This window comes from Phyllopteryx taeniolatus, chromosome 9 (assembly GCF_024500385.1).
Source record: "Phyllopteryx taeniolatus isolate TA_2022b chromosome 9, UOR_Ptae_1.2, whole genome shotgun sequence".
NCBI classification, from domain to species: Eukaryota; Metazoa; Chordata; class Actinopteri; order Syngnathiformes; family Syngnathidae; genus Phyllopteryx; species Phyllopteryx taeniolatus.
Window position 1 is genome coordinate 5,415,506 of NC_084510.1, and position 23,261 is coordinate 5,438,766.

At 44.8% G+C, this 23,261-nt stretch overlaps 2 protein-coding genes across 8 annotated transcripts in view; one reads left to right on the forward strand and one right to left on the reverse strand.

The window, feature by feature from the left end:
* ghrh (growth hormone releasing hormone) lies at positions 1–19,088 on the reverse strand. 4 transcript variants are annotated; one of them, XM_061785309.1, is made up of 6 exons: positions 18,672–19,088; positions 3,995–4,102; positions 3,341–3,439; positions 865–969; positions 614–738; positions 1–534 (listed from the first exon to the last, which is right to left on the reverse strand). In XM_061785309.1, exons 2-5 carry the CDS (start codon positions 4,072–4,074, stop codon positions 621–623), a joined length of 402 nt encoding a protein of 133 aa, XP_061641293.1. In that variant the 5' UTR covers positions 4,075–4,102; positions 18,672–19,088; the 3' UTR covers positions 1–534; positions 614–620. The 4 variants fall into 4 exon arrangements, with proteins under 4 accessions (XP_061641293.1, XP_061641294.1, XP_061641296.1 ...); XM_061785310.1 differs by lacking the exon at positions 18,672–19,088 and adding an exon at positions 4,301–4,418; XM_061785312.1 differs by lacking the exon at positions 18,672–19,088 and adding an exon at positions 4,301–4,387 and having other exon boundaries at positions 3,995–4,099.
* Positions 17,395–23,261, forward strand: part of cdk5rap1 (CDK5 regulatory subunit associated protein 1) — a 16,527-nt gene continuing 10,660 nt past the window's right edge. For 2 of the 4 annotated variants that reach the window (XM_061785305.1, XM_061785304.1), the window contains exons 1-4: positions 17,395–18,072; positions 18,144–18,247; positions 18,342–18,376; positions 18,473–18,573. In XM_061785305.1, the coding sequence (XP_061641289.1) occupies positions 17,799–18,072; positions 18,144–18,247; positions 18,342–18,376; positions 18,473–18,573 (514 nt within the window). In that variant the 5' untranslated portion in view covers positions 17,395–17,798. Of the gene's footprint in view, positions 18,073–18,143; positions 18,248–18,319; positions 18,377–18,472; positions 18,574–23,261 lie in introns of all 4 variants that reach the window. The other 2 variants (XM_061785303.1, XM_061785306.1) reach the window with 2 other exon arrangements.

Genomic DNA, 23,261 nt, shown 5'->3' on the forward strand with positions numbered 1-23,261 from the left:
TGTGGTTTGAATGCCAAGAAGTGGATCCACAGCACACCTGATGATCTCTCATGGCACACTAATGTGCCACACTGCAGAGTGGTTGGAAATCACTGGTCTAGATGTTATAGTGTAAATGTACAAACCCCAATTCCAATGAGGTTGCGGCGTTGTGTAAAATGTAAATAAAAACAGAATACAATGATTTGTAAATAATTTTCAACCCATTTACAACTGAATACACTACAAATCCAAGATATTTAATGTTCAAACTGATGAACGCTATTGTTTTTGGGTTTTTTTTGCAAATATTCTCTAATTTTGAATTTGATGCATGCAACATGTTCCAAATAAGCTGGGACAGGGGCAACAAAAGACTGGGAAAGTTGAGGAATGCAAAAAAAAAACAACATCTGTTTGGAACATTTGGAACAGCTTCAATGAGAATGAAAAAAGCACATCATATTGTCTGTGAAGATAGAGGTACAATAAAACAAGCCGTGATGGTTTTGAGAATGAGCTGCTTTTCAATCTGTGTCCTTTCCGCTCTGCAGTCTGTAGGGAACAAAGAGTTGGGTTAGAGCAAGTCTGACATGCCGTTCTCTGCTTTCTGTGGAGTATCACGACCATTTACCTGCGCCTCATGGCATTCCACGAAGTCCTCTGTATCTCTGATTGCTCTGGATGGACGTCAGATCTTCTTTATAGGTTCCTTCGTAGAGATCTGACTGGCGTTTCATATAGCTCTCACTTTCGTCTCTGTGGATAAATAATGATGATTCACTGTGTCACAGTCACCCCATGGCCACAATGAGATCTTCTGTGGTGCTTTCAGCTAGATTTGCACACAGTTCAAAGGATTTTAATTTCCCCAGTGAAACCTACCCGAGACGCTTGCCCATGATGGTTTGAAGGAACTTCCTGGCAGAGATTTGGCCCAACACTTTCCTATAACTGTTTGTAAAGATGGCATCAGCATGGCGGCCAAAGCTGAAATTAGACCAGGGATACAAAAAAATGAATGATTTATGTTCTATACATACTCTATACTGTAAATCAGTGGTCAATTTTTTCTTTTCTTTTTTTGAACAGAGCAAAGATTTTAAAGGGGAGTGACAGAAAAAAAACAAAGGGAGAGTGAAAAGGCAACTAAATAATATAGGAAAAGAAGACAACAAAAGACAAAGCACTAGCTGTAAACAAAATGAGGAAAGCAAAGCATTATATAACTAGTACAATGACACATTGGATTTGAGTGTTGAATGGGTTGGTAGTGAGGGAAGGACAGGACAATATAGGACAGGACTAGCCAGGACCGGAGGGGAAGCATGCTGGACAACTGAAGTGTGGTGGCAGTGGCTATGTAAATTATATACATCTGTAGGACCAGTGTAAGTGAGGGGATACCCAAGAAATTCGCATAGTTATAAATTATTTGTCGCAATGAGTGAGTGGCCCCGCACCCAGCGAATAAGTCCCAGGGGTGTGTGTCTGCAAGTGAATGTACACCATTTCGCATGCACAATGACCGTCAGAAGTGCCCTTTAATTCCTGTGCCTGCACCGCGGGGGCTGAGGACCCCACCCCACCCAATCGAGAGGCGGGGTCAGGCCAAGTAGTCCAACCGAGAGCGGCCTGGTGGACGGGACAACTCCCACACCAAGGAATCCAGGGTGGTCCACTGGCGCCACCGAGGTCTCTCGAAAACCGGCCACCCAACGCCAGTTCCCAGCCAACTGAAATCGGCCCCCCAAAAGAACGAGACGCCCCCCCACCAACCCACTGTACGTACAATGTAACCAGTCCCACACTTGGGGGTGGGTAGTGGGTGCTGGCAGGAATGGGGGGTCCCGGGTTCGTTGCTGTGGGTCTGGGTGGGGCAGCCCTCTTCGTTGGTGGTTGTCCGGCCTGATGGGCCCAACCTGCAGGAGCCATGCCTCTTAATCACTCACTCACCACACGCTCACACCACTCACTGTATACATTTTCCTCACTAATCTCATCTGGACACATACATATCAAAGGGTTCCTGGGGGATTGGTATGGGGTCGGGAGGGTGTGGGTGTCGGACCGGGTTTCAGCATGTCTGAGCTGTTTCCCAGTCTGTGCGCCCTGCCCCGCGGCCCTGCCTGCCCCCCTTGATTTTAAATGCATCACACACACTCATCCCCACGTTTTAATGCACCACATACACCCATCTCTGGGGGACGGTGGGTCAGTTGTCGGGGCACTTCGGTGGGGTTGGCGGACCGCCCTGGGTCCCTCGGTGTGGGACGTGTCCCGTCCACCGGGCTGCTGTTGGGTGGACCCCTGGGCCCGATCCCGCCCCTCGATTGATTGGGTGGGGTCCTCGGCCTCCGTGGTGTCGAGACAGCAATTACAGGACACTTCTGTCAGTCTTTGTGCATGTAAAACCGTGTCAATTCACTTGCATGTGTCCGCACTCTTTCACTGGGTGTGGGGCCACTCACTTACTGTGACAAATAACTCATGAATATGCAAATTGCTTGTGTATCCCCTCACTCATACTCTCGACCTGTGGACTTTTAGAATTTACATAGTCAATCCCACCACACTTCAGTTGTACAGCCGGGTTCCCGACCCTTGTCCTGCATGCTTCTTCTCCTGTCCTTGTCCTGTTCTGTCTTGTCCTGTTCTATCTTGTCCTGTCCTTCCCTCACAGGGTGCACTACAGCCCCATGCAACAGTCATATTTAATGTTTCATTGTTGTAGATAATGTAATGACTTACTTTTCTCATCCTGTTTACAATTAGTGCTTTGTCTTTTGTCTTCGTTTCTCTCTCCCCTCTCGAAACTTTGTTCTGTTCGACTGATTCTCAATAAACTTCAATATAATACTAAGACACCACAGCGGATGCTTAAAAACTCCACTGTGACAGTAAAACTGTTCCGGCATAAAAGGGATACAGACCTTCCATTCCGCTTGACCTAACAGCCGAACAGGACAAAAAAAAAAAAAAAAAAAGAATGAAAAGTAGGTGACAGTTGCTTAAACCCCACCCCTTTCCCTTTTGTGCGTGTGTTTAGGAAACATTGGGCCAGTAGCTGCATAATGTTTTCAGCGGTGCAATAATGTTTTGTGTTCCTATTCACTTTATAAGTCTATCTATTCTGTTCTAATACTTTTGTTCACCAATACATTTGGTGTTCCTTTACAAATAATGTTATCTTCCAAGTTATGTTTCATATCCATATGTGAATACCTTGAAGTAAAAGCGTAACTGCTGCTCTATCGTCTCATAATCATCAAACCCAAATGTTTTTTGGTCTACAGCAAAAATAGAGGAATCGACCTCACTGTTCCAATACATTCGGAGGGGAGTGTGGAATTACACTGACCGTAGGTCAGTTCTGTCTTGGGCAGAACTTGCGTCATCCACCTGCTCTGGATTCTTTAGAGAAGATGTCATCAGGATCGATGTGTCCCTTTGGCCAAATCTGAAGAATACCAATAAACTAATAGTAATTAATTTACTGCATTCAATTGTAAAACAATTTCCCAACATTCTATTGTATGGTATAGGTCTTCATTCACAGAATCACAGAAGAAATTACTGCAGTCATTAGCAAATGTTTTTTTATGATGTAGATAAATTTTAGACTAAGAATATTTCACAAAAATAATCTTGCACTTTAAAAGGATTAGACATGTTTCCACTAATTGCAAGATTAAAGTGCAATTACAGTCTGACCCTATTAGCATAACAATTGCAAAGGGTGCAGTTGTGACATGCAATGGGGTAAAAAAAAAAAAAAATAATCCTTTGCTACAATAGCTTGGCAAATGCTGCTTCTTTGTACTTCTTACATCTTAACAACTAGGACAAGATGGTCTACTTGTTCATCTCAGCAATTTTTAAATTAAAATGCACATGTATGAATTGAAATGACAAACAAGCCATTAACTGGCATGAAAGGAATTTTAAATCACTTCCACAATGACACTTTATATCATTAGGGAGATGAATAGACAGTAGTTATAGTAAAGCTTACCTGATGGAAGGGTATAGTGGGGAGCCTGATGTAGATATGAACAGGCAATAAAACAGCAGCAATGTAGCTTTGTTCATCATAAAGGTTGTCCTGCAGAAGAATGGACTGCTAAAGGAAATGACAGCGGTAGAAATTAAATTGGAGAAAAATGCTGAAACCCCAGTTTTCCTCCATGAGCCACAACTTCTCTGGAAAAAATAAATAAAATAACAAAAATAGGAAGAAAAAAAAACTCGGCATGTTCAACATTATCAAAGCAGACATTACATATTCATTGTATTCTTATATAGGTTTATGCTCACTTACCTCAATATTGTATGTGATTTCGGAGAGTCCTTGCAGTTCCTCTTTATGATTTGCTACCCACTTTCATTAGCTCTCATTACCACAAACTACTGGAACACAAGTGATGGTTCGCCCTGCATCCATGGTCAGTTTATACTCAACCTCCCAGTCACTCCCACATCACAAATGATCACTCCCCCTTCTTGACTTTGCATGCTCACTCTCTCAGGCTCTCATTGTCACACTACCTTTTAAAATAAGTCGGTCTGTCTGTCTGTCGATCTATCTACACTATCTAAACGTTTGGTTTAATGTGTTCCTGTTATGATCAATGCAAAAGGCATTGGAAAAAGGTTAATAATTAAAATTTGAAAAAGTGCACATTAGGGCGTACACTGCATTGGTGTACCTTGTCAAATAAAAGCTACAATGAAAAGAAACTGTATAAGTGTATAATTGGGGTTATCAAAATGATGCCTCGATATATGTTGAAATAGACACCCCCTATTTATATTTTCCCCAGTGGATCTGCATAGGTTTACTGCTAGCATTTGATTAAGTTGGTGATGTCACTTTACATATATATATATGGGTGATTCTCCAACTATCAAATAATTTGTGTCCCAGGCAGAAATAAGAAAAAAAAAAACACGTTTGTCATTTTTTTATTCATGCTGCACTTACTAGACACAAAGACGAACTTAGAAAACATTTACGACAGATAAATTACCATTTTTATAATATAAAATATGGTTTTATATTGAGTGCTTTTGCTATATGTCCTTTGTGTTGGCCAGGTTTTGGACTCTCAGTTCCTCCTAAGACTGAAATTAAATTTGATTCAACAGTAACTTTATTGACAAATGGCACAGAAATTCCTTATTTTAATGAAAAATATCATGTGCTTGAAAGATATATTAGTATTTTATTTATTTTTCATAAAAAGAACACCTGTCCCGAGGGATCACTGTCATTTCCACCACCCACCACAAAATGTAACTTTTAACTTTTTGTTTTTTTAACCTTTGTCTATTTGCAACCACATCAATTGTCATGTGACAGGAGAGCTCATGGCAGGATAGCAGTGGAAGGAAAGGAAACAAGAAAAAAATCAAGGTAAAGTTTTCCAAAACCAAGAACTGCGGTCAAGCCAGCCTCCACTCGTAAAGTAGCAGTCAAGCCAGCCGCCCCTAATTTTGTTCATACTAGGCATTACGGTAATAGGTCGCCAACTCGCGGCGAAAGCCACCTTCAAAATAAAGGCTTCCCAATAATACGAACGTAAGTGCTCTTCGGTTAAGGGATGCAACCAGCAAAGTTAATTTGAATCTTGAGATACATTACATACATACATACATTTAAAAAATTACTTTATTTGATATCTTAGGAAAAATAAATGGCAATGGACTGCACTTATATAGCGCTTTATCTCCATCATCACAGTGGCCAAAGCGCTTTACAAAGACTCATATTCACACACACATTCATAAACCAATGGGCGACTGCTGCCATGCAAGGCGCTGCCACGCCCACTGGGAGCAAATTAGGGTTCAGTGTCTTGCCCAAGGAAACTTCGACATGCGGACAGTCGGAGCAGGGATTCGAACCTGTTCTACCTACTGAGCCAAAGCCACCCCAACATAATCCCATTGGTATCGCAAGACAAGTCCAGATCTGTGTGACAGACCACCAAGGACTCCGCGAAAAGAGGTTTGATGAAGATCTGATATTGTATTTCAAAATAAAAATCTCTGAAAACTGCATATGTTGCTTTCATTATCCCTGACTGAAAAAATCTGTTAAATCTTTTTAATGAGATATCGCAACACCGGTCCAGTTCTGGGGGACACTACACCACCCCAGGTCTCCAACAAAAGAGGTCCCATCAAAATCTGATGTGGCATTTCAAAATAAAAGTCCACTGAAATTGGTGTATTTCACTGCCATGATCACGGATTTCAAAAATTCTTTTAAAAAAACCTCCTAGTTATCACAACACCCGACCAGTTCTGGGGGACACTACACCACCCCAGGCCTGCAACAAAAGAGGTCCCATCAAAATCTGATGTGGCATTTCAAAATAAAAGTCCACTGAAATTGGTATATTTCAATGTCATGATCACGGATTTTGAAAATTCATAAAAAAAAAAATTCCTAGTTATCACAACACCAGATCAGTTCTGGGGGACACTACACCACCCCAGGTCTCCAACAAAAGAGGTCCCATCAAAATCTGATGTGGCATTTCAAAATGAAAGACTCTTGAAATTGGTGTATTTCACTGCCATGATCACAGATTTCAAAAATTCTTTAAAAAAAACCTCCTAGTTATCAAAACACCAGTCCAGTTCTGGGGGACACTACACCACCCCAGGTATCCAACAAAAGTGGTCCCACCCAAATCTGATTTCCATCCATCCATTTTCTACCGCTTATCCCGAGGTCGGGTCGCGGAGGCAGTAGCTTTATCAGGGACGCCCAGACTTCCCTCTCCCCAGCAACTTCATCCAGCTCTTCCGGGGGTATCCCGATGCGTTCCCAGGCCAGCCGAGAGACGTAGTCTCTCCACCGTGTCCTGGGACGTCCCCGGGGTCTCCTTCTGGTGGGACGTTCCCGGAACACCTCACCAGGGAGGCGTCCGGGAGGCATCCGAATCAGATGCCCCAGCCACCTCATCTGGCTCCTCTCAATGCGGAGGAGCATCAGCTCTACTTTGAGCTCTTCCCGGATTACCAAGCTTCTCACACTATCTCTAAGGGAGAGCCAGAATACCCTGCGGAGGAAACTCATTTCGGCCGCTTGCATCCAGGATCTCCTTCTTCCGGTCACGACCCACAGCTCGTGACCATAGTTGAGGGGAGGAACGTAGATCGACCGGTAAATCGAGAGCTTCGCCTTTCGGTTTAGCTCCTTCTTTACCACAACGGACCGATACAAAATGCGCATCACTGCAGACGCTGCACCGATCCGCCTGTTGATTTCCAGTTCCATTCTTCCCACACTCTTGAACAAGACCCCAAGGTACTTGAACTCCTCCCCTTGGGGCAGGATCTCATCCCCGACCCGGAGAGGGCACGCCACCCTTTTCCGACTGAGGACCATGTTCTCAGATTTGGAGGTGCTGATTCTCATCCTAACAGCTTCACACTCGGTTGCGAACTGCTCCAGTGAGAGTTGGAGATCACGGCTTGATGAAGCCAACAGAACCACATGCTCTGCAAAAAGCAGAGCTGCAATACTGAGGCCACCAAAACAGACCCCCACTACGCCTCGGCTGAGCCTAGAAATACTCTCCATGACAGTTATGAACAGAATCGATTGCAACAAAGAGCAGCCTTATTGGAGTCCAACCCCCACCGGAAATGAGTCTGACTTACTGCCGCCAATGCGGAACAAACTCTGACTCCGATCGTACAGGGACCGAACTGCCCATATCAGGGGGTTCGGTACCCCATACTCCCGAAGCACCCCCCACAGGACCCCCCGAGGGACACGGTCGAACGCCTTCTCCAAGTCCACAAAACACATGTAGACTGGTACTCCCATGCACCCTCGAGGACCCTGCCAAGGGTGTAGAGCTGGTCCACTGTTCCACGGCCAGGGCGACAACCACACTGCTCCTCCTGAATCTGGGATTCAACTTCACGATGAACCCTCCTCTCCAGCACCCCCGAATAGACCTTACTAGGGAGGCTGAGGAATGTGATCCCCCTGTAGTTGGAACACATCCTCTGGTCCCCCTTCTTAAAAAGGGGGACCACTACCCCAGTCTGCCAATACAGAGGCACTGTCCCTGATGTCCACGCGATGTTGCAGAGGTGTGTCAACCAGGACAGCCCCACAACATCCAGAGCCTTTAGGAACTCCGGGCGAATCTCATCCACCTCTGGGGCCTTGCCACCGATGAGCTTTTTCACCACCTCGGTAGGAGATAGGAGAGCTCGCCTCAGAGAACCCAGACTCTGCTTCCTCATGGGAAGGCGTGCGAGGAGGTCTTCGAAGTGTTCTCCCCACCGACTCACAACGTCCCGAGTTGAGGTCAGCAGCGACCCATCCCCACTATACACAGTGTTGATGGTGTGCTGCTTCCCCCTCCTGAGACGGCGGATGGTGGAACAGAATTTCCTCGAAGCCGTCCGGAAGTCTTTCTCCATGGCCTCACCGAACTCCTCCCATGTCAGAGTTTTTGCTTCAGTGACCACCAAAGCTTCATTCCGCTTGGCCAGCCAGTAGCCATCAGCTGCCTCAGGAGTCCCACAGGCCAAAAAGACCCGATAGGACTCCTTCTTCAGCTTGACGGCATCCCTCACCGTTGGTGTCCACCAACGAGTTCGGGGATTGCCGTCACGACAGGCAACGACCACCTTACAGCCACAGCTCCGATCGGTCGCCTCAGCAATGGAGGCGCGGAACATGGTCCACTCGGCCTCGATTTCCCCCACCTCCCCGGAACATGAGCAAAGTTCTGTCGGAGGTGGGAGTTGAAACTCCTTCTGGCAGGGGATTCTGCCAGACGTTCCCAGCAGACCCTCACAATACGTTTGGGCCTGCCACGTCGGACCGGCATCTTCCCCCACCATCGGAGCCAATATCCCCACCAGGTGGTGATCAGTTGACAGCTCTGCCCCTCTCTTCACCAGAGTGTCCAAGACATGCAGCCGCAAGTCCGATGACACGACCCCAAGGTCGATCATCGAACTGCGACCTAGGGTGTCCTGGTGCCAAGTGCATGTGTAGGCACCCTTGTACTTGAACATGGTGTTCGTTATGGACAATCCGTGATGAGCACAGAAGTCTAATAACAGAACACCGCTCAGGTTCTGATTGAGGGGGCCATTCCTCCCAATCACGCCCTTCCAGGTCTCAGTGTCATTGCCCACATGAGCATTGAAGTCCCCCAGCAGAACGAAGGAGTCCCCAGCAGGAGCGCTCTCCAGCACCCCCTCCAAGGACTCCAAAAAGGGTGGGTACTCTGAACTGCTGTTTGGTGCATAGGCACAAACAACACCCGAAGGCGGAGTGAGGCTACCCTCTTGTCCGCAGAGGTGAACCCCAACGTACAGGCGCCCAGCCAGGGGGCAATAAGTATACCCACACCTGCTCGGCACCTCTCACCGTTGGTAACTCCAGAGTGGAAGAGAGTCCAACCCCTCTCGAGAGGACTGGTACCAGAGCTCAAGCCATGTGTGGAGGCGAGCCCGACTATATCTCGTCAGAACTTCTCGACCTCGCACACCAGCTTGGGCTCTTTCCATGCCAGAGATGATGACATTCCTCACCTAGGACCTGTTTGCATAAAGCCCCAGACAAATTAGCTCCTAGGATCATTGGGACACACAAACCGCTCCACCACGATAAGGGGACAGTTCAAGGAGGGGCCAAATCTGATGTGGCATTTCAAAATAAAAGTCTCCTGAAATATTCATATTTCACTGTCACTGCCACTGATTTAAAACATCCATCCATCCATTTTCTGAGCTGCTTCTCCTCACTTGGGTCGCGGGCGTGCTGGAGCCTATCCCAGCTTTCATCGGGCAGGAGGCGGGGTACACCCTGAACTGGTTGCGAGCCAATCGCAGGGCACATACAAACAAACAACCATCCGCACTCACATTCACACCTACGGGCAATTTAGAGTTGTCAATTAACCTAGCATGGATGTTTTTGGGATGTGGGAGGAAACCGGAGTGCCCGAAGAAAAACCACCCAGGCACGGGTGAGAACATGCAAACGCCACACAGGCGGGGCCGGGGATTGAACCCTGCTCCTCAGAACTGTGAGGCAGACGCTCCAACCAGTCGTACACCGTGCCGCCTGATTTAAAACATTCATTAAAAAAAATCTATGTCAATACAACTTCTTTTAAGAAATAATTAGAAATAATCCTGTTCGTATCGCAACACCTTTTACCCTTCATACATGGAGGAGACAATTACAGGATGCTACTACATTACTGCCATCACCATTTGATGTAATATATCTGCAATCTGTAAAAAACCCAGATTGTTTTATCATTAAATGTGATTTTTTTGGGTATCAACATTAACGCTTTAACCACTAAAGTCATTTCTCATGCCAGTCTGACACTGGAAGGAAGACATGCATGGATCCATCCATTTCAACAGCACTTATCCTGCTGAGTTGCGGGGTCAGCCTACCCCTACTGAGTGTGGGCAAAAGACAGAAAAAACCCTGAGCTGGTCGGCAGTCAGTCGCAGGGCACATACACTGTAGAGACCATCACTGAGTGTGAACCAAACCCAGGCTGGCTGCATTGAAGTCAGGCAAATGAACCACGACACCATCAGTAACTGGAAGGAAAACAGTGTATTTTAAATAGTTACAAGAAAGACGGTTTTCTATTTTTTTTTTAAATCCCCTCCTTGAGCCGTTACCTTATCGTGGTGGAGGGGTTTGTGTGTCCCAATGATCCTAGGAGCTAAGTTGTCTTAGGCTTTATGCCCCTGGCAGGGTTACCCATGGCAAACAGGTCCTAGGTGAGAGACCAGACAAAGCAGGGCTCCAAAAACCCCTATGACGAGTACAATTAATGGATTCAGGTTTCCCTTGTCCGGACGCGGGTCACTGGGGCCCCCCTCTGGAGCCAGGCCTGGAGGTGGGGCTTGAAGGCGAGCGCCTGCACCCATGGGGCCCGGCCGGGCACAGCCTGAAAGGGTAACGTGGGTCCCCCTTCCCATGGGCTCACCACCTGTGGGAGGGGCCATGGGGGTCGGGTGCAGTGCGAGCTGTGCGGTGGCCGAAGACGGGGACCTTGGCGATCCGATCCCCGGCTAAAGAAGCTGGCTCTAGGGACGTGGAATGTCACCTTTCTGGCAGGGAAGGAGCCCGAGCTGGTGTGTGAGGTCGAGAAGTTCCGACTAGATATAGTCACCTCCACGCACAGCTTGGGATCTGGTACCAGTCCTCTCGAGAGGGGTTGGACTCTCTTCCACTCTGGAGTTGCCCACGGTGAGAGGCGCCGAGCAGGTGTGGGTATACTTATTGCTCCCCGGCTCGGCGCCTGTACGTTGGGGTTCACCCCGGTGGACGAGAGGGTAGCCTCCCTCCGCCTTCGGGTGGGGGGACGGGTCCTGACTGTTGTTTGTGCCTATGCACCAAACAGCAGTTCAGAGTACCCACCCTTTTTGGAGTCCTTGGAGGGGGTGCTGGAGAGCACTCCCGCTGGGAACTCCATTGTTCTGCTGGGGGACATAAATGCTCACGTGGGCAATGACAATGATTGGGGGGAACGGCCCCCCCAATCAAAACCCGAGCGGTGTTCTGTTATTGGACTTCTGTGCTCGTCACGGATAGTCCATAACGAACACCATCTTCAAGCATAAGGGTGTCCGCACGTGCACTTGGCACCAGGACACCCTAGGTCGCAGTTCGATGATCGACTTTGTGGTCGTGTCATCGGACTTGCGGCCGCATGTCTTGGACACTCGGGTAAAGAGAGGGGCGGAGCTGTCAACTGATCATTGGCTCCGATGGTGGGGGAAGATGCCAGTCCGACGTGGCAAGCCCAAACGTTTTGTGAGGGTCTGCTGGGAACGTCTGGCGGAATCCCCTGTCAGAAGGAGTTTCAACACGCACCTCCGACAGAACTTTGCTCATGTTCCGAGGGAGGCGGGGGACATCGAGTCCAAGTGGACCATGTTCCGCGCCTCCATTGCTGAGGCGGCCGACAGGAGCTGTGGCAGTAAGGTGGTTGGTGCCTGTCGTGGCGGCAATCCCCGAACCCGTTGGTGGATACCAACGGTGAGGGATGCAGTCAAGCTGAAGAAGGAGTCCTATCGGGCCTTTTTGGCCTGTGGGACTCCTGAGGCAGCTGATGGGTACCGGCTGGCCAAGCGGCTTTGGTGGTCTATGAAGCAAAAATTCGGGCATGGAAGGAGTTCGGTGAGGCCATGGAGAAAGACTTCCGGACGGCTTCGAGGAAATTCTGGTCCACCATCCGGCGTCTCAAGAGGGGGAAGCAGTGCACCACCAACACTGTGTATAGTGGGGATGGGGCTCTGCTGACCTCGACTCGGGATGTTGTGAGCCGGTGGGGAGAATACTTCCAAGACCTCCTCAATTCCACCGACACCCCTTCCCATGAGGGAGCAGAGTCTGGGTTCTCTGAGGCGGGCTCTCCTATCTCTGGGGTTGAGGTCACCGAGGTGGTTAAAACGCTCCTCGGTGGCAAGGCCCTGGGGGTGGATGAGATTCGCCCGGAGTTCCTCAAGGCTCTGGATGTTGTAGGACTGTCCTGGTTGACACGCCTCTGCAACGTCGCGTGGACATCGGGGACAGTGCCTCTGGATTGGCAGACTGGGGTGGTGGTCCCCATTTTTAAGAAAGGGGACCGGAGGGTGTGTTCCAACTACAGGGGGTTCACACTCCTCAGCCTCCCTGGTAAGGTCTATTCGGGGGTGCTGGAGAGGAGGGTTCATCGTGAAGTTGAATCCCAGATTCAGGAGGAGCAGTGTGGTTTTCGTCCTGGCCGTGGAACAGTGGACCAGCTCTACACCCTTGGCAGGGTCCTCGAGGGTGCATGGGAGTTCGCCCAACCAGTCTACATGTGTTTTGTGGACTTGGAGAAGGCGTTCGACCGTGTCCCTCGGGGGGTCCTGTGGGGGGTGCTTCGGGAGTATGGGGTACCGAACCCCCTGATATGGGCTGTTCGGTCCCTGTACGATCGGAGTCAGAGTTTGGTCCGCATATCCGGCAGTAAGTCGGACTCGTTTCCGGTGAGGGTTGGACTCCGCCAAGGCTGCCCTTTGTCACCGATTCTGTTCATAACTTTTCTGGACAGAATTTCTAGGCGCAGCCGAGGCGCAGAGGGGGTCCGGTTTGGTGGCCTCCGTATTGCATCTCTGCTTTTTGCAGATGATGTGGTTCTGTTGGCTTCATCAAGCCGTGACTTCCAACTCTCACTGGAGCAGTTCGCAGCCGAGTGTGAAGCGGCTGGGATGATAATCAGCTCCTCCAAATCTGAGACCATGGTCCTCAGTCGGAAAAGGGTGGCGTACCCTCTTCAGGTTGGGGATGAGATCCTCCCCCAAGTGGAGGAGTTCAAGTATCTTGGGGTCTTGTTCACAAGTGAGGGAAAAATGGAATGGGAGCTCAACAGGCGGATCGGTGCAGCGTCTGACGCAGACTTTGTATCGATCCTTTGTGGTGAAGAAGGAGCTCAGCCGAAAGGCGAAGCTCTCGCTTTACCGGTCGATCTACGTTCCTACCCTCACCTGTGGTCACGAGCTGTGGGTCGTGACTGAAAGAACGAGATCCAAGCGGCCGAAATGAGTTTCATCTGCAGGATGTCTGGGCTCTCCCTTAGAGATAGGGTGAGAAGCTCGGTCATCCGAGAGGATCTCAGTGTAGAGCCGCTGCTCCTTCACATCGAGAGGAGCCAGATGACGTGGCTGGGGCATCTGATTCGGATGCCTCCCGGACGCCTCCCTGGTGAGGTGTTCCGGGCATGTCCCAACGGGAGGAGACCACGGGGACGACCCAGGACATGCTGGAGAGACTACATCCTTCGGCTGGCCTGGGAACGCATCGGGATCCCCCCAGGAAGAGCTGGATGAAGTTGCTGGGGAGAGGGAAGTCTGGGCGTCCCTGCTAAAGCTAATGCCCCCGTGACCCGACCTCGGATAAGCGCTAGAAAATGGATGGATGGATGGACATCAGATTTGGGTGGGACCACTTTTGTTGGATACCTGGGCTGGTGTAGTGTCCCCCAGAACTGGTCTGGTGTTGTGATAACTAAGATATTTTTTTTTAAGAATTTTTGAAATCCGTGATCATGATAGTGAAATATACCAATTTCAGTGGACTTTTATTTTGAAATGCCACATCAGATTTTGATGGGACCTGTTTTGTTGCAGACCTGGGGTGGTGTAGTGTCCCCCAGAACTGGTCTGGTGTTGTGATAACTAGGAGTTTTTTTTTTAAGAATTTTTGAAATCCGTGATCATGGCAATGAAATACACCAATTTCAGTGGACTTTTATTTTGAAATGCCACATCAGATTTTGATGGGACCTCTTTTGTTGGAGACCTGGGGTAGTGTAGTGTCCCCCAGGACTGATCTGGTGTTGTGATAACTCGTAAAAAATGTTTTATGAATTTTTGAAATCCGTGATAATGACAGTGAAATATACCAATTTCAGTGGACTTTTATTTTGAAATGCCACATCAGATTTTGATGGGACCTCTTTTGTTGCAGACCTGGGGTGGTGTAGTGTCCCTCAGAACTGGTCTGGTGTTGTGATAACTAGGAGTTTTTTTTTAAAGAATTTTTGAAATCCGTGATCATGGCAATGAAATACACCAATTTCAGTGGACTTTTATTTTGAAATGCTGCATCAGATTTGGATGGGACCTGTTTTGTTGCAGACCTGGGGTGGTGTAGTGTCCCCCAGAACTGGTCTGGTGTTGTGATAACTAGGAGTTTTTTTTTAAAGAATTTTTGAAATCCGTGATCATGGCAATGAAATACACCAATTTCAGTGGACTTTTATTTTGAAATGCCACATCAGATTTTGATGGGACCTCTTTTGTTGGAGACCTGGGGTAGTGTAGTGTCCCCCAGAACTGATCTGGTGTTGTGATAACTAGGGAAATTTTTTTTATGAATTTTTGAAATCCGTGATCATGACAGTGAAATATACCAATTTCAGTGGACTTTTATTTTGAAATGCCACATCAGATTTTGATGGGACCTCTTTTGTTGCAGTCCTGGGGTGGTGTAGTGTCCCCCAGAACTGGTCTGGTGTTGTGATAACTAGGAGTTTTCTTTTAAATAATTTTTGAAATCCGTGATCATGACAGTGAAATATACCAATTTCAATGGACTTTTATTTTGAAATGTCCCATCAAAATCTGATGTGGCATTTCAAAATAAAAGTCCTCTTTTGTTGGAGACCTGGGGTGGTGTAGTGTCCCCCAGAACTGGACCGGTGTTGCGATATCTCATTAAAAAGATTTAACAGATTTTTTCAGTCAGGGGTAATGAAAGCAACATATGCAGATACAATATCAGATCTTCATCAAACCTCTTTTCGTGGAGTCCTTGGTGGTCTGTCACACAGATCTGGACTTGTCTTGCGATACCAATGGGGTGGCTTTGGCTCAGTAGGTAGAACAGGTTCGAATGCCTGGTCCGACTGTTCGCATGTCGAAGTGTCCTTGGGCAAGACACTGAACCCTAATTTGCTCCCAGTGGACCTGGCAGTGCCTCGCATGGCAGCAGTCGCCCATTGGTTTATGAATGTGTGTGTGAATGTGAGGCTTTGTAAAGCGCTTTGGGCACTGTGATGATGTAGATAAAGCGCTATATAAGTGGAGCCCATTACCATTTATTTGTCCTAAGATATCAAATAAAGTACATTTTTTAATGTATGTATGTAATGTATTTCAAGATTCAAATTAACTTTGTTGCATTCCTAAACCGAAGAGCACTGACGTCCGTATTATTGGTAAGCTTTTATTTTGAAGGTGGCTTCGCCGCGAGTTGGCGACCTATTACCGTAATGCCTAGTATGAACAAAATTAGGGGCGGCTGGCTTGACTGCTACTTTTCGAGTGGAGGCTGTCTTGACCGCAGTAACCAAGAGTAGGTTTATTGGCCGTCATTTCCAAACACCTCATATTTCCTTTGAATGTACAAATAATGAGGAAAAATAAAAAAAATTGTGTATTTTGAGTATATTTTATGCTAACTCGAAAAACAGAGATTAGCATGCTAATATGTCATGAGATTTTCAAAGAAATGCTAAACATTGTCATTTCCATCACTTTATTTATTGTGATGGAAAAGACGTGTTGTAATGGAAATGACAATGTTAGTGTTATAAATACATTTATTTGACTTATATTACTTAAAATACTGTGTATTCAATTATGCAAAAGACTTTATACACGATTTCATACTTTGTGAAGTTTGGCAGTTTGTTTCAAAGATTAAATGACGAATTACAGAGAGATTAATGAATGTTTTTTTTTTTTTTTTGCTTCCAACAGCCAGCCCTAGTTTTGCAACTTGTTTGTAGGTTTCAGCACAAAAAGAGAAGTAGCAATGTTCTACCATCTGATTCATGTGCATTATTTTTTTTACGTTTAAACAACATACAATTTTAAAAATGATGTCACTTGATGTCAAGGACAATAAAAGTTACCGATGTTCAGCAATGCTCTGTGTCACACGTCATTTCCAACATGTGCTGTCTTTTCCACCACACAATGTCATGTCCATCACAACACATATTTTTACACAAAAGTAATAATAATAAGACAGATACACAAATAATCTTTAGGAGTTTTGAAAATTATGCAGTTATGGTTACAATTCATGTCTGGGATTGGAAAACTCATGATTCTGTCATGTAAAAACTTGATTGAAAGACTTCAGTAAGACAGTAAAAAGGTGTTTGTCATCGAGATGACGAGAAAATATTATCCTTTAAATGCTTAAAATAAGTACAGTTATACATTTGGGTACATCTATGTGTGAAATTTCATTATGCTAGTAATTTTGTTTGAAAAACACCTTTTTTTGTGGTGTGATGGAAATGATGCTTTCCTCTGAATGCTAGACTAAAATGGCAAAAAATATATATATTTATGTAATTTAATTACAACCACTATCAGTTAATGTTTCTACACATTGTGATGAAGTAGAACATATCAAAATATTTCTAAAAATATGTGTTGGATTTTCTTAAAAACACCCATATAAGGCTAGGGTTAGACAAAACTGATGTGAAAATACATTTTGTAAATGTAACGTTTCTATAACTGACATCTTATCAGATGTATGTAAAGACAATTATCAATAAGGACTGACAGTCTTAACACATACATTACAGCGCTCACGCACGTCTAACGTGCTAATTACGTCGAACTCGTGACCATCTGAGATTTGGCAAATGCAAAATAGCAAGCCATTTAAACGCCGCAGTTTTGCTTGAGGATGGGACGTTGATGATTGGGATAAATGTCTAGCATTCTTTAAATCCCACTCATCACAGGTCTCTTGGAATAAGGTTTGACAAATTACCAAAACGTACTTTGGGAAAATAAAACTTGCATTGACTTGACTCGACGGACCGTATTTGTAGACGGACTGCAGAGGGAAACCTTTTTCTGACGGACTGCGCGACTGCAAGAGCGTTCCCAAATGTGTATTTCCGTATTCGTTTCACGTTGAAATTTCCAGACAACAAGAAATAATGACAGCATACGATTATTCAAAACATTACATTTGTATTTGTATTTTGTTGAAAATTAAAAAAAAACAGCTGTAAGTTAAAAAAAGAAGACTTGCCTTTGGATGTGACATTTTTGACAGCTCAGTTAAATCTGGATATTTGGATATTTACGATGCGTTTAAAATAGTGGATTGTCCTCTTGATGTGTGGACCACCGGTACTTGGTTTAGGTGACATTTGCCGGCTCATGGTTGACGCTTATGTATTAACTTGAATGTTTCCTATTTACACGAGTGCAACTAATAAGGCAGCCCACTCAACATGAAACAACGTGTGTTGTTTTCCGCTCCCAAACTGTGGCCGCCTGTCAGGTGTTTACAAGGCAGGTTGTGCTGTAATTCAAGCAGCAGTGTAGTTAGTGCCAGGGAAAAGCGGCTAGTATCGGATCATTTCAAGACTCTGATATCTTCTGGTCCAACTTTTCATGATTTCATCCAAGGACTCACCGCTAATAAAACATGTACTCCAGACATACAAGTAGAAGACAAACACGATTGTTTTTCTACTGACTTGGAGATGGGAAATTTTCGAAAGGGTAAAGTTCAATCTTCACGTTACTTTGGACGATTTGAGAGAGATGTAAACCAACCTTGCGTCTGGTTGCAGTCTATTTTGAAACGTATGGCTGTCAAATGAATGTCCGTGACACGGATATTGCCTGGTCCGTATTGCAGAGGAGTGGATACCAACGCACGACACATTTACGCGAGGTATGTGACTTGGTTGTGTTTCTTCACTATTTCACTAACACCACTTAATCTATTAATAACAAAAATGTTCAGTTTGTATCGTCTTTATCTGCAGGCAGATGTGGTCCTTCTTGTAACATGCTCCATCAGGTAGTCTTGACAAAATCGCAATTCTTAGAAATGTTTGTTACTGATGCTTATTTGTAGCTTTTTCATTTTATTCTACTTCATTTTTTTTTGTAACAGAGAAAAAGCTGAACAAAAAATTTGGAACAGACTTCGGCAGCTGACAGCCATGAAGAATAAGCGCCTTAAGAATCGGACACCAATGAAAATTGGCATTTTAGGTATGGTTGTAATTTTTTGTATTCACTCCACTACATTATGTTTGACCGTTCAAACCATGTGTGTTTGTGATTTAGAAAGTTACTAATTATTCACGTACCTGCCCACTTTGTGGTTGGTACCCCCCCACTCATCTCAGGAAAAATGGCTGCATGACAATGCAGCTGTTTCTTCTGGAAAACTTTGCATCACCTGCCAAAATCAAAGGAGTTAAGGAATAAATGGCTTCCATTTCTTTTTGGAGAAATTCCTAAGCATTTCAGAACCAGAATTACAGTGTATTTAATTAAAACCAGCAGACATTCCAACAGCTTCTTCCCTCTTGCCACAAACATGTTAAAGTTAACTTACAATATCATTTCAACATATTGCCAAGTTTGCACATCTCTGTCGGGACATTTCTACATTATTCAAACACTCACTGTTTTATGACGCGGCACTGTTTGCATTTTGTTGTTGTTGATTAAATTCTCTGCAACATTTGCACAAGCCTCACTGTATCAAAACATTGCCCTAGTAGTAACTTTAAATTGCTCGAGGACTCTGCATCATTTGCACAATTGCCATGCTATGAGCATCACCACACTAGTGGTACACTTTCATTGCTCAATGACTCTCCACACGTGTTCTCTATGTCCATCCATCCATTTTCTGAGCCGCTTCTCCTCACTAGGGTCGCGGGCGTGCTGGAGCCTATCCCAGCTATCATCGGGCAGGAGGCGGGGTACACCCCGAACTGGTTGCCAGCCAATCGCAGGGCACATACAAACAAACAACATTCGCACTCACATTCACACCTACGGGCAATTTAGAGTCCCCAATTAATGCATGTTTTTGGAATGTGGGAGGAAACCGGAGTGCCCGGAGAAAACCCACGCAGGCATGGGGAGAACATACAAACTCCACACAGGCGGGACCGGGGATTGAACCCCGCTCCTCAGAACTGTGAGGCTGACGCTCTAACCAGTCGTCCACCGTGCCGCCTGTTCTCTATGTCCTAAATCTATATCTCGTCATAGTGGCCGTTAGCTGTGATACTAGAGTGTCTCCAACTACTGGAGAATAAATTCCTTGTGTGTTTTGTTATATACTTGTCCAATGAAGCTGATTCTGATGATGAATTCTGCTGATTCTGATAATATTTATATATTCCATCCATTATCTTTACCGCTTATCCTCACTAGGGTTGCGGGCCGCTGGAGCCTATCCCAGCTATCTTTGGGTGGGAGGCGGGGTACAGCCTGAAGCGGTCGGCAGCCAATCGCAGGGCACATAGAAACAAACAACCATTCGCACTCACATTCACACCTACGGGCAATTTTGAGTCTTCAATCAACCTCAATTAATTAAATAATTTTCATGCGCGAGCTGTGAGCGGGGTTTTCGTTTCAAACATGCTATATGACAGCTTGGGAGTTTGTCTGAAAGTGCCCCACAAGTGCAGTCATCTTAATGGCGCTTTGGAATATTTTGTTCAGACTTGATCTCATCGTCGGTCGTGAAATCCGTTTTAAGTGACACACCGGCGTCTGTGGTGCCGTTATGGTTTGCTGGGCAAAGCTGGTCAACAGCTGGCCACTCGCTTTATTGATGGCCTTCCAAACATGGATTAAATTACATATACCGTATAGTACAGTATTTATTTAATAGAGTAGGTATATAGAGAGAATACAAAAACATATGCTCATTTAAAGTAGCCTGTTCGATAAGGAGTGCCCACGTCTCACTGGAAGGATGCCATCTTCCGTATAACAGCACCGCGGTTAATTCCACAAATAAAGTGTGACATATTTCCCAAATGAATTTCAGTGGCATTCACATGTCTCAGGAAAACTCCACATTACGGGAATTCTACATACATGCAGACTTCAATGAGTCACACGTCTCAAGCCGTTACTGGCCGGGTACACGTTGTGGGTGTGTCAGACGTTATTACGGGAGAATCGGTGTATCTTGAAAACACGCAAGCCAGGCGCGTAAAATACCGACTTCCGCACCAACGGGAGAATATGGCCTATTGTGCATATAGCAGTAAACAAATTTTTTTTTTGTATCAAAACATTTCTGGTGTGGCAAATTCAAACACAAATAAAAATGAATAAACACAAATATGAATAGCTTTCAGTTTAGACTTGGCATTTCTTGTATCAAAAACATAAGGCATTCATTAAAAAAGAGGAGCAGAGGTTTGTCATTTTTATAAAGGCACAATTTTATCCAACTGTGGTATCTCAGTCAGGACACTAGGGGGCATTACATAAAAATACTGTGTTGCATCAAAAAGAGACGAAGAAGAAAAGGACCCTAAGAAGAATGTAGCTTCCTGTCGAATAGATTCTAGCTGAGTGCTAATTGGTAAATAAAGTGAATAAAAAAAGAAATACAAGACGAATTCTTGAGAACAGTAGACTGTTAAAGGAAAATAAGCCTTAGAAACCTTCAGTGTTAACATTGTGGGACATATAATTTAAATTTAATGTTAAATTAGAGACTACTGATTATGTTTTGAAATTAATTAACAGTATGCAGAAGTTTTGTATCCTATTGCATAATATATTGCAATAACTGTCCCGTGGTACTATTCTTGACATAATTTTAAAAATATGGAAATTCAGACAAATTGTTCTGGAAGTGAATTTCTATAGGTTGGCAGCTCTGCAGTCATAGATGCAATAATGCAGTAGATAAATGCAATTTTACTAACAATTGTCATAGGTTTATAATTAATAATTGGCGAGTTTGATTTATTTCTATATTTTAATTAATGTAGCGCGTTTTGTGATGCATTGTCTTGTATGAAAAGCGCTTACAAATAAAATTTGATTGATTCATTGATAATTTCTGCCGGTCTTTCGGATTTCGCTCCGGCGCTCCCCACTTTCGGTTTTCGGTTTCAGTCAAAAATGTTAATTTCCGTGCATCACTAATACTTAACTATATTTATAATTCATAATGTAACTGTGGATGAAATAGCGACGCTTTTGCAGTCATCACCAAAATATGTAGATGCAAAGAGTGTTTGTGCCCCGCGCAATAGTGCACAGTGAGCCGAGCTGGAGATTCTTGTTTTTCTGCCCAAGTCGTCTGTAGGAATTCGCTCCTTCTTTTATTGCTACTCTATCTTTCCATCTTGATGGTTTCATACAGTGGTTCTCAAGCATTTTACACCAAGGACAACCTAAAAAAATAATTGGTGCTCGAAGTACCACCGTAGTGACTAACATTAAAATACAGTAATGTAGTAGGCCCAAGTATTCAAGAGTGAGGCAGAGATTTTATTGCTAAAAGATATATTCAATATTATTGTAAGCCACTGTAAGATTTTGGACAGTTTGAACGTTAACGCTGCGCTTAAATATAAGAAAATGAAAACAAAATAATTCAATGAAAATGTTTAGAAAATCCATCCATCCATGCATTTTCTGTACCACTTATCCTCATATAAAAAGTTAAATAAAAATCGAACCTAAATGAATGTTTGAAATCAGACCAGACCATTCCAAATGATGAATAGCAAATGTATTGTACTTAAGTTAAATTAGACTTTACACCGATTTGATCGGCCTGATCGGTATTGGCAGATATTTAGCATATTATGCTGATTGGCTTTAATGTCATCATTTGCCGAGCCAATCAGTGACATCATTGATCGGCTATGCAAAAGACATTTACTCTGTGTCGCCATCGTGTACAGTATATTTGAATCCAAAAGCGAGTTTATTTTTAGCCTTGTTGCGTGTCTTTTGGCGTAGTACTGTAAATATCTGACCACCAATAAAGTTATTTAAAAAAAACAAAATATGTCGGCGGTGTGGGACAGACAACATGTCTGAGACAGACATGTAATGTGTGGATCAGACAAGAAGACAAATTTGGTTTTTCACGATTGCACTATGTCAGACTACTGCAATAAAATCGTGTATTCCGATACCACTGCATCCCGTTTCTTACAATCATTGGGCTTTATCTTGTCGACTCATAAACGCGACCGGATACACTCTTTACCATCGCGACGACAACAAGAGCGGATCGCGTCAACGGTATAATAAGAACAAAATCGGGAAAAATGTGTGTTGGTGGTCACCGGTACTCGGGAGAGGAAGTTCGTCTAAGGCTTGCTCGAGGTATGTTCACGTACTTTTAATAAGATACGGCTCGCAAGCAGGCAACAAAACGTTATGTAGCCTAGCAAGCTACTGCTAGCACTAACGGTTGTACCGCCGTTCTGTTGAATCATGCTCTCATGTTTCTGTGTGGGTGAAGTAATTTAATTACACTAAACAAATTTAATTACAGTAAGTTAGCAACCATTATTTCTGTCATGTTGTAATGTTGGTTTGACCTGACTGATTAGAATACATTACCTGACCAGAGCAGTGATTTCCAACCTTTAATGAGCCAAGGAACATATTTTACAAGTGAAAAATCTCACAGTACACCAACAAACAAAAATATCGTCCAGGCTCAGAGAACGGTAAACCTGACTCCTTATCTTGGATTTTTGACACTGATAATTTGAACCATGACCCCAAATTCATATTACCGGATTCATGTTTTGTTTCGGTCCTTACCTGGGGACGAGAGGACAATGTGACAGCTGCCATGAAAGGGACTGAGGTTCTAGAGGGTTGTCCTGACAACCACTTGTTTGTGGTACTGGATCTATGGGGGGAAGGGATCCATTGGGCAC

What these genes read in the sequence shown, in the direction of transcription:
- ghrh (XM_061785309.1), bottom strand. Translation starts at nt 4,074, where the DNA reads ATGATGAACAAAGCTACATTGCTGCTGTTTTATTGCCTGTTCATATCT. An exon ending in CCACTATACCCTTCCATCAG is followed by an intron (nt 3,440 to 3,994) that starts GTAAGCTTTACT and finishes GGTATTCTTCAG; the next exon opens with ATTTGGCCAAAGGGACACAT. An exon ending in ATCATGGGCAAGCGTCTCGG is followed by an intron (nt 739 to 864) that starts GTAGGTTTCACT and finishes ATTTATCCACAG; the next exon opens with AGACGAAAGTGAGAGCTATA.